General features: G+C 37.3%; 2 protein-coding genes across 3 annotated transcripts; both read right to left on the bottom strand.

The window, feature by feature from the left end:
- Positions 1-441: 441 nt before the first annotated feature.
- Positions 442-4217, bottom strand: LOC132281484 (uncharacterized). Its single transcript, XM_059783185.1, has 3 exons — positions 4120-4217; positions 1369-1525; positions 442-660 (listed from the first exon to the last, which is right to left on the bottom strand). Exons 1-3 carry the CDS (start codon positions 4120-4122, stop codon positions 614-616), a joined length of 207 nt encoding a protein of 68 aa, XP_059639168.1. The 5' UTR covers positions 4123-4217; the 3' UTR covers positions 442-613.
- A 3427-nt stretch (positions 4218-7644) lies between these two features.
- Positions 7645-10217, bottom strand: LOC132281482 (acetolactate synthase 3, chloroplastic-like). 2 transcript variants are annotated; one of them, XM_059783180.1, is made up of 2 exons: positions 8020-10216; positions 7645-7786 (listed from the first exon to the last, which is right to left on the bottom strand). In XM_059783180.1, exon 1 carries the CDS (start codon positions 10123-10125, stop codon positions 8053-8055), a length of 2073 nt encoding a protein of 690 aa, XP_059639163.1. In that variant the 5' UTR covers positions 10126-10216; the 3' UTR covers positions 7645-7786; positions 8020-8052. The 2 variants fall into 2 exon arrangements, with proteins under 2 accessions (XP_059639163.1, XP_059639165.1); XM_059783182.1 differs by having other exon boundaries at positions 7654-7794; positions 8020-10217.
- Positions 10218-11094: the final 877 nt, after the last annotated feature.

Below are 11094 nucleotides of genomic sequence, written 5' to 3'. Positions count from 1 at the left end.
TCCATAACATATAATTCTCTAGGTGAATTTCCTGTTTTTGTCCCCTCATCTGCACAAGGTTTAAATCTCAAAGAGGGTTGGGCGGTTGGAGAGGAGAGCAGAGCAAACAAAAAAGGTGACAACGATGGAGAGCTAAAAAGAGAGAACATGAGAGGGAGGAATTTTTACACCACTCAATATGCATGCAAATGCGTCCGCTTTATTCATATTTTTGCATTGCCCATGTGGTCCCGAGCTATGTAATAATTTCTCCATAAGAGTTGGTGGTGGTGAGATGTGGCCACCACATGGTCGCAGGAGCGAGGCCATCCCAGAGATCTGTGTTTACAGGCACCCACTTCCATACCCAGTGCACACAGATGCACAGAGGAACATAATCTGAGCAAGGTAAGAATTCAGATAGAGCGCAAAAATCATAACTCTGCAAAGTTCCATAAGAACTTAAGAAAAACGGAGTATATTTAAATTTGTAATTTGTTAGGTTCCAAAAAGAGAAAAACACCCGAGTCTACCATCACATAATTACTACTATCATTTTGACATAAAGATAAGATTACAAAATATCATGATCCTGCTGTTGCAAAGGCTCTGTGACGAAGAGCATACTTGTCATTCAAGCCATGACTCCAGTTGTCGCTGTCCGGATAATCTGAAACAAAGCTGGCACAATGGAAAAGAAGGAAATGCAATCAGTAAACAATAGGAGTTGGGGGCATAAATAAGACAAATCTTATTTTATTTTTCTTTTTTGGTTGGATAAGAAACATAAAATCGAAACTATTATTGGCCAAGACAGTTCCAAGTTCGATTTTCATTCCAGCAGAAATATAAGCATTGTGGGCTACTGAGTGAATTGCATGTAAGGAGACCATCACAGACAGAATGAAAGTAGGGGCAATCGTAAAAAAACACTCTGGTTTCAGTTCATTTCATTTTTTTTACATCCTCAGAACAAACCCAAATGCAGAATATCTGCCAGGCGACCCGCACTCGTAAAAAGTTGCAAAATCTAGTCATATATATCAAGAGAATAAGGAAAAAACAAATTACGAGACTTCTACAATTTTCCCTTCACGGATCTTTTGTCAATGCCAAACTGACTCTTAGAGCTTGGTGAGAACAGTAGGTGCATGTGTGTGTTTTTATGTTTTAATTTCAGGTCAGAAGTAAATTAAAATCAGCATGGAGGTCAGTAACTTTTTTTCCCGGTCTCCCTTCAGTTATGCTTTGAAGGAGCACAGACTTTAATTGATATGTATTATCTCAAATCAGGACATGGAAGAAATAAATATAATTATATTTTACTTTCATTTAAGTTTCAAAGGTGAAAAATAAATACAGGACAGTTTAATCAGAAAAGAAACTCACATGATCCAATGACAACAAATATGATGAACCCCAGCAAAACAGGCCCCACTGGATAAGAGTTTCCTTTCTTTGTTGTCGTTTCAGGCACTGCACCCCTCTTCTTGATGTTATTCTCAAATTTCTCCACCTTACGGTCTGCAAGACGCCTTGATGTTGTCTGTAGAAACAGCAAATGATAAAATATAGCACACCATTTGTTAAAGAGGAGGAGAGGCAACAATTCATTTAAATTAAAATTTACAAAACCAACCAAAGGAATCTGAACATAACTTCAATACCTTACACTGCTAGAGGAAGGTATTGAAGGTAAATATAATAGTGAGTTAAGAGTGACATGGTCCAAGTGCAGAGGACAAAATCTTTAACTTGGGTGAATATAGTAAATAAAACTATGAGAACATGTTGTCTAACTGAAGTTACGGTATTGAAAGGAATAAAGTGATGAAACACGATTCTTCTTCTTCATGTTCTTGGTAACACTATACCCAAATCTCATAATTTGAGGTTTACTACAGAGGAAAAAAAATGCAAATGCATATGGATCTCAATTGGACCCATATTTAATTAAAGAATATTAGAGCGGACTGATACGCAGTCCTTCAAATCTAACAAACTCATAAATTCTCGTAACTTATAGAACAAGTACCTAGATATAAACTTTTCACATTCAACTTAGAATTGGAAAATTTCAAGAATTGAAGCTTCAAATTGTTTGATTTTTTATTTTTGATTTTTGATTTCATATACCTTTGCAAGAAACTCAAACCCTCACTTTTTGCCTCTATGGGGACTTGAACCCTCGACCTTCTACTTGTGGAAGTAACACTAGGCTAAAGCCTTCGGTTCAAATGTTGAATTCTCAATACATTATATATATATATAAAAAAAAAAGAGGAAAAAAAGAAAGAAAGGTTGAATTCTCAATGCAGAGAATTGAACATCTTGAACTTAGGTTAGAAGATGAGATTCTCTTTTTCAGAAGGGCATGAAATTGTTTAAATCATGCACATACACAGAATTAGATTAAAACTAAATAATAATTATCATTTTCAGAGTCTGTAGAACATATCGATTTCATCACCATGTTAGGAATAGGTCATGTGTTGAATAATTTCCTACTCAATAGTTGGGTTGTAATGTGGAAAAGTGTCATGAGTCATTTGAGGACAACCACTGAAGGCAATACAAACAGATTTACGAAGAACATGGCAAGAAATTCGCCTCCTCAATCACATATCTAGGGCTCAAGTAAATTGATTTTAGAAAGAACTTAAATGACCTAAATTAATCTCAGAGACTCAAACTCGTTTTAAGTGTGTCTTTAAGAAGTGGCTTTTCAAAAGTGCAGGATTCAAACGTACTTCAAAATTGTGTTTTTTTCTGAGAAATAATATGCATCGATTAATTAGTCAATCGATCGGAAAAATCCTGTGTGTCAATCGAGCAATGGGATGTCTTTTGCAGGTTTTAAATCCAGAGAGCATCGATTGAAAGGTTGATCAATCAAAGTTTTTGTAACAGAAAAATATTTTGAAATCTAGAATGCCTCGATCAAGACTTGTCTAGTGGGTATCGATTTAAGTCTCGATTGATCGAATCCTTCGGACCTATATTTTTGAAAATTCTATCATAACAGAATTCTACAAGGATTTAACTTAGCAAAACGTATGGCCTACTTACATTGGCAATAAATATGGGGTTGTAGACAGTCTAGGTTATGATCTGAAGCCCCTAATCATCTAGAGAGAGAAAATCTTTGAGAGAGTGAAATCTCAAAGATTGAAATTCTCGATCACTCTAGGATTTTCTTAAACACTGTGATATGTGATTGAGTATTCATCTAGGAGGAATTCATCAGCATATCGACACGATTCAATTCAGCCGAAACGATTTCAGAGCAGAAGGATGGACAACCGATGGAGAAGTGAATTCGTAAGGACCGGAGTTCATTGATGAGTAGACGAAAACTTGAGTAGAGCTGGATTAAGTCCCGTGATTTTTTTTTTTCTCCGTTTAGATTAGGGTTCTAAATGTATAAATTTGCGTCTCAACTCTATATTAATTTTATGAATGCATAGTGTTTATATGTGATAGTTGAACTAGAAAAATAACAGATACAAACTAAATTAAAATCACAATCAACATAACTACCTAAAAATTAATTGAGATTTTAAATTTATATCCATAAGACCTATTCACCGAGCTTTAGGTCTAAGTACCGGCTCACACTCTTGACACATGAGAGCCTTGCGTAAGATTCCAAGCCATTTTGCAAGGAGTGTGAAGTAAAATTGTATCACAGTCAAACTTATATCGATTAACAAGAATTGAGTTTCTCTTAAAGAAATAATGCAATCAATTTATGGATACAAACATGTCTTCAGAAAAAAATACAGTTCTTCATTGTCTTCAAAAGATAACTTTTTCATCAATCCACTAAATAGATAATAAGATGCTTTATCTCATCAGCAAATTTACCGTTAAAATTGCAAAATACAAAACAAGTTAACACGGATCTAATACATACACACATATCACAATATATAATATAACTAATGTATCTGTAACCTAAAAGAGATAAGAGAAATCCAGATCTGACCTTCACAAAATTCAAAATAAAATCAACCAAATTTTAGAATTTGATAAATCCAATTCAAAAATGAAAAATTCATAATCGAAAAGATTAAAATGATTAAACGAAGAGATATATAGACATATATATAGAGAGAGAGAGAGGGGGGTAGAGATTACCATGGTCGTGGACGAGATGAGCTGAGAGAGATTTTGGTACTCCGATGTGGTTCTCAAGCGCTTTTCCGCAGTTCGTGTTTATTGATTTTCTTTTCCTCCTTCGGTGAAATCAAAGAAGGAAACGATTGTCTGTGAGACGTGCGTGCCGATATATAGTCCTATCGATAATATAATAATGGGTTAATTACAACGACACTCATGAGGTTTGCTATAATGACACTCATATACAAATTAGACATTTTTTGAATAATAACACCCCTTCACAAAATTTGGAGCCAAACAGACCCCCTAAAAGGTTTGAAAAGACAAAATTGCCCATCAATATTTAACTAATTTTAATTGTAAAATATTAGATTTTTAAAATGACACTTTTGCCCTCCTTTCTCTTTTCACCCACCGCCATCATCTCCTCAACCATAACCCCTTAACCACAGCCACCACCACTTACCCTCAACCACATTGCCACCATCTCCTCAACCATATCCCGCCGCCACTTCTCTTCAACTACAGCTGCCACCACCGTCTCTCTCTATGCATCGGTGATTGCACAATATCACATCTCTTATCACCACCACTATGCTTGATCTGTGCAAAAATTTGCAAAAACAAACAGAGGAGCAACCCACAGATCAATCCAGATCCATTTGCCTCTTGAGACCGTGGTGGGAGGTTACGATGGAGGTGGTGGTGGTATCACCAGAATCAACTGAATCAGATTCATTTGATTCCTTTGCACGATCTGAAATCTTGCTTGAATCTACTTTGGAAAGCAAAAGGCTCAGAGCATTGGATTCACAGAAAGCGGCGATAGCGATGGTCACTAGACGGAGCTCAGCGATTGCAACTGAAAAACCAGCGAAACACGGCAAGACCCAGATCCAGTTCCCGACGGCGACTTCTTCAAACCTCTCACCGACAGTCCAGAGATAGTCGTCGTTGAAGAACTCAACGATGAAATCAGCGTTCTGAAATACTACAGCAAGATTTCAACCGCGAGCCAAGCTCGTCTATGCACAGCGATCGGAAATACACACAGACAATGAGTTAAGCAAGTTCAACCAAAGGAGGCAGAGGCAAGCCCAGGTCCTCCAAGAAATGTGGCGGCTGCTTTTTTCATATATGATGCTTTAGCTTATATATATATATATATATATATTGGCTTTTCTTAAAAAAATTACTACAATTGCATTTTTTTGTTTAATAATAGAATAGGTAGGGTTATTTTTTTTTTATTATTATTATTATTATTTTTACGGAAGTTGATAATAGAATGGGTATATAAATGATAAATTTGTGGTGAACATAAATGATAATTGTGTGGTGTTATCCATATAGCATGATCCAAGACTGAAAAACACAAATTGCCATCACTATAATCTACTTGAGAAGGTCTCATCAGAGTCCAAACGAGTATACTCGTGTTCGAGTCTCCCTTCCCAGTTTGTCAAGAAAAAAAAAAAATCTACATGAGAAGGATTCAAGTTTAAAATGGCCTAAAGGTACTCGAAGCCAAAGGCAGCACAATTGGAAACCAAGAACAATTAACAGCAAGATATCTCTACAAAAACAAGCAAGAAAACATTTTTTTTGGCCGCCACAAAGATACAAAATGTAATTTTAATCCAGTGCTGGCATAACCAAAGAACAAAATGAATTAAAAGTAGAACTAAAAGTTATGCCAAATCGGACCTCATTCATGAATGAATTCTTACTTCTTGCCATGAATTTTTGAAAGAAATACGTGCTTACTCATTATTTTCTATGTGACAGTTGGAGCTTCGAATCAAAAGAAAATATTTTATCTTTATGGAATTTTCTTGGTTAGAAATTTCCATTTGGAGTGGTAGAGTGAGGTTTTGTAGAATTTTTTTGCACCTACGCTTGCATTAATCATATTTGCTCAAATGCAATTAAAAAGGCTTATGAAATTTGCCAATAACGGTAAAACAATAATGGAAGCCTTGCTTTAATCTTCCAATTAATATATATATATATATACACACACACACAAAGTGAAGAGATTGTTCTTATTTTACAAGAACCGGAGTAAGAGGGAAATTTTAGAGGCTCTGCTATCATTTATTGGATCGGGCCTTGCTATCACAAATGAAAACTTATTAATGTCTAGTGAAGGGAGGACACGCATTTTATGGCATACGACATCAAGCACCACTTGTACAAGGAACAACATATCGTGCTACATGGGTTTCTCTCTTGTTGGCCCTCTTGGGCTTGTTTTCTTGGTCCAAATGGACTGCATGGCATGGCCTAATGGCACACATTGTAAATTCTTATTTTTATTTTAATATCTTTCAGTCGCTTTAAAATCCCAAAAAAAAAAAAAAACATAACATGCTACACCAACCAACAATGATGAAACCAAGGGCCCAAAAAATGAAATTCCAAGACTTTCCTGTGAAATATCATATCAAGTGAAAGGATTTCTATATAGAATATTGTATGGATGACAACCCTACATATATGTCCAACAGTAATTCAAACCGTGAAAACCTACACTAACTCCTCTTTAACATTGGCAGTGATCAAATGTGACTAACTGAATTAACACCTTAATGGGGAATTTTTTTTTATTTATTTTTTATAATTCAACTATACTTTCTCATCAATATTGGTCCTAGACCAGTTTCCTAGTTTTCCTCTTTTCCCATTACAAACAATAATATTAGCTTTTATGATATTATAGAGATAATGACAATCAGCAAATTTGAAATTAAATTCATATGTTACTATTAAGTCACAAAAAAAAAAAAAAAAAAAAAAGGATCAACATTGATCAGAGTTCAAACAAACAACCAAGTCCTGGGGCCAGGGGTAACTCCTCTCTTTTCAAAGTGAAAGGTAGAGGTTGAGTTTCCCACTTAATTAATCAGACTTCAAATTATTGAAACTGAATTTAAACTCAACCTAAGATGTCCAGAAAGTACACAATATCGGGGTATTTTACACTAGTCATGCTTTTTCTTAAAAACTACCCATTTTACACGTGGCATACAATACCGGGAGTATTTTACACGTGGTATACCCTAAGTTGTGGAGAACGTATACAATATACCTCAACCTAAGTTGTGACCCTAGGTACAGAAAATCCTCAATTGCAAAAACAGGATCCACACCCTCCACAAATCCGCCTCCATAAAACAGAGGGCAACCTATGTCTCATGGTTACAAGACAATATAAAATCACTGCAACTAGCATTATATAGAATAGCATAATGAATTATTTTCAAATAAAAGATTCACAGTTTACAAATATGAGTGCAATGCCATCATAACTAGTCTTACCACTAGTATATCCACATCAACACCACATTAGTGGGCATCACCAGCACAAGCACCCAAAATTTCAGACACTTTATATATAAACCTCAGCTACATACAAGAAAAACACATTACTCAAATACTAACCAAAAAGTATTGATTATGAGAGAAGAGAGTTGTAAAAAGCACGTTTACTAACAAAGTTATTCCAAAATAGTATAGATGGAAATAATACCTTCTAACCTGGCATCATATGCAATTCAACACCACATAATAAACTGAGGTAGAGAAACACCGCATCAGATATCAACCACGAACCAACTTGAATGCAATTCCCGAACCATAAACAACTTAAGATCCGCAGCATTGATGTAGCAGTGACCAGCCACTACAACTCTCAATTTGTGCAACACAAGTCACAGTTTAAGGAAGAAACAATGATAAGAATTGAAACAAGTACATGAAATGAACATAATAAACTGATAGATAACATCGACATTATAACTACAGAAGAAACAGTATAATCAGTCCATGAAATAAACAACATACTCCAAATAACTAACTATTTTAAGCTACAAAAACAGGTCACACCATTTTGCAAAGCTCAGAATTGCAACTTACAACATCTGAAACTAGCTCCATCACTACAGAAGATCAATAGGTTGATCTCCCATCACCTTCGGTGATCACATCTTGGAAGGCTCCACCACTGGGGATCATAGGCAGGACATGCTCCTGATGAGGTACAACCACATCCAGTAAGTAAGGACCAGGGGTATCCAACATTTTCTGAATTGCAGCCCTAAGATCTCCCTTCTTCGTCACACGGGCAGCAGGTATATCACAAGCTTCTGCAAACTTCAACATATTTGGGAATATCTCGGACTCTTTTGATGGGTTACCCAGATACGTGTGGGCTCTGTTAGCCTTATAGAACCGATCCTCCCATTGAACAACCATACCCAAATGCTGATTATTCAGCATCATTATCTTTACCGGAAGATTCTCCACCCTGATTGTCGCCAACTCCTGGACATTCATGATGAAACTTCCATCACCATCGATGTCCACAACAACCGCATCAGGTCTTGCAACAGCAGCTCCGATTGCAGCAGGCAATCCAAAACCCATAGCCCCCAATCCACCCGAAGTCAGCCACTGCCGAGGCCTATTATACTTGTAAAATTGCGCAGCCCACATTTGATGCTGCCCAACACCAGTACTTATAATGGCATTCCCCTTGGTCAACTCATCAAGAACCTGAATTGCATATTGAGGAGGAATAGCCTCTCCAAATGTCTTAAAACTCAATGGGTACTTCATTTTCTGCTCGTTTAGCTCCTGCCTCCAAGCTGAAAAATCAAGCTTACCCTGACCTCCTTTCCTCTCCAATATCATGTTCAGACCGTCCAATGCATACTTCACATCTGCACAAACCGACACATGGGGTTGCTTATTCTTCCCTATCTCAGCTGAATCTATATCAATATGAACAATTTTAGCACGGCTGGCAAAAGCTTCAAGCTTTCCGGTCACACGGTCATCAAACCTTACTCCAAATGCAAGCAACAAATCACTTTTGTCCACAGCATAATTAGCATAAACAGTACCATGCATTCCAAGCATTTGCAGGGAAAGCTCATCCGAACACGGGTACGCCCCTAGACCCATCAAAGTGCTAGCCACTGGAATGCCAGTAAGCTCCACAAATTGCATCAACTCCTCACTGGAATTCACACACCCACCACCCACATACAAAACAGGTCTTTTCGACTCCGATATCAACCTAACAATCTGTTTTAATTGGTCCACATTGGGTGGTTTTGGCAATCTAGACATGTAACCTGGTAATTTAATGGGTTGATCCCAATTTGGAACAACCAACTGTTGCTGTATATCTTTTGGAATATCAATCAACACAGGACCAGGTCTGCCCGAAGATGCAAGAAAGAAAGCTTCACGCACAATTTTAGGAATGTCTTCTACATCTAAAACAAGGTAATTATACTTGGTGATCGAGCGAGTTACCTCTACAATTGGGGTTTCCTGAAATGCGTCAGTGCCTATCATTCTTCTCGGGACTTGCCCGGTAATGGCGACTAATGGGATGCTGTCGAGCAGCGCGTCGGCGAGTCCGCTCACCAGATTGGTGGCGCCGGGTCCCGAAGTGGCGATGCAGACGCCCGGCCGGCCGGAGGCGCGTGCGTAGCCCTCCGCGGCGAAGACGCCACCCTGTTCGTGCCGCGGAAGGACGTTTCGGATGGTGGTGGAGCGCGTGAGGGCCTGGTGGATCTCCATTGACGCGCCGCCGGGGTAGGCGAAGACTGAGGTGACGCCTTCGCGCTCGAGGGCTTCGACGAGGACGTCGGAGCCCTTTCTGGGTTCGTCAGCGGCGAAACGGGAAATGAAGGTTCCGGGGAGGCTTTCAGGGGTGGAGGTGGTGGCGGGTTTGGGGTTGGACAGGACATTGGAGATATGGAGAGGACGGTGGAGAGTGGGTTTTTGGGGGTTATTGGAGAATGCGAGGGTAAACCTAGAAATGGGTTTTGAGAATTTGGAGGGGAAGAGAGGAGAGGGCTTGGAGATGGAGGTGTTCGCAGCAGTGGCCGCCATTTTTGACGGCAGAGATAGAAACAGAGGCTTCTGTAGGGTTCTGGCGAAAGAGAGACAACTCTGTGGTGGCAGATGAGAACTAATAAGGCGCCAGATAGGTAAAATTACTTGCATACCCTTTTTGTTTGTTTCCTAAAGTACTAGAACTCCTTTATTTTTTTCATTTTTGTAATTTTCTTTGTTTTTTTTTTTTTTCTTTATTGCTTTCACTTTTAAAAGAAGGAAATTTATTGGAATTTCATTGAAGTCTGAATGAAGAAGATACACAGATTCACCAGTTTCAGAATACATTTTTTCTGAAAAAAAAAAATTGGTGCTCATTCTGTCAGCAGCAAAGTGAAACACATGCTCATTTGGCTGTTGGGTGGGCCTTGCCCCCCTTTTTCTTCTTCTTCTTGTAGTATCTTTTTCATATCGAACTAATTATTTTAGTTAGAAAAAAATAATAATAATAAGAGTGAGAAGTGAGAACATAAGTGATTTTTAGGCAATTAAAGAAATATTACTTCCGTTCTAAAAACAATGTTGCTTTTGAAAAATTATAACAGTTTTATTTATGAGAATCACATTGTTTTAAAAATGACATTTTTTTATAGGACATAGAAAGTAATATTTTATAAAATAATAACTAAATTGGTTCTTCATTAACATTCTCGCCTTAACGACACATAAATAGAACCCATAAATTATCTCTGATATTTTCTAATGCATCTCATTGCTTCTACTATATTTAACTTGTTAAATTCATCTATAATAAACTCATTCCATGTTATCTTTGATTACCATCTCCTTCCCTAATTGATTCAATTTTCTAAAACAATTTCTACAAACTCTTAAAATGTATAAGAGCTTTTTACTTTATTTTCAACAAAACCATTTATTAAACAAAGTTTAAAAAAAAAAAAATTAATTCAAACAAACGTACTCAGTTACACAATACTTTTCAACATGTGTCGTTCTCCCGCTCCGAACACGCTCCCTCTATCACATTTCGCGCGCGCTTTGAATCAAAATTTCACTATTTATAACTTAATTATGTCACTCTCACACCCTCACTTTTGAATTTACTCATATTTTCGTCAT

Source organism: Cornus florida, unplaced genomic scaffold (assembly GCF_030987335.1).
Source record: "Cornus florida cultivar Cherokee Brave unplaced genomic scaffold, ASM3098733v1 CherokeeBrave_3.0.0_Hap2_Chr11, whole genome shotgun sequence".
NCBI classification, from domain to species: domain Eukaryota; kingdom Viridiplantae; phylum Streptophyta; class Magnoliopsida; order Cornales; family Cornaceae; genus Cornus; species Cornus florida.
The sequence above is the reverse complement of the archived record's forward strand: the minus strand, read 5'-3'. Positions and strand labels throughout refer to the sequence as shown.

What these genes read in the sequence shown, in the direction of transcription:
- LOC132281484 (XM_059783185.1), bottom strand. An exon ending in ATTTGTTGTCATTGGATCAT is followed by an intron (nt 661 to 1,368) that starts GTGAGTTTCTTT and finishes CCATTGTGCCAG; the next exon opens with CTTTGTTTCAGATTATCCGG.
- LOC132281482 (XM_059783182.1), bottom strand. Translation starts at nt 10,125, where the DNA reads ATGCAAGTAATTTTACCTATCTGGCGCCTTATTAGTTCTCATCTGCCA.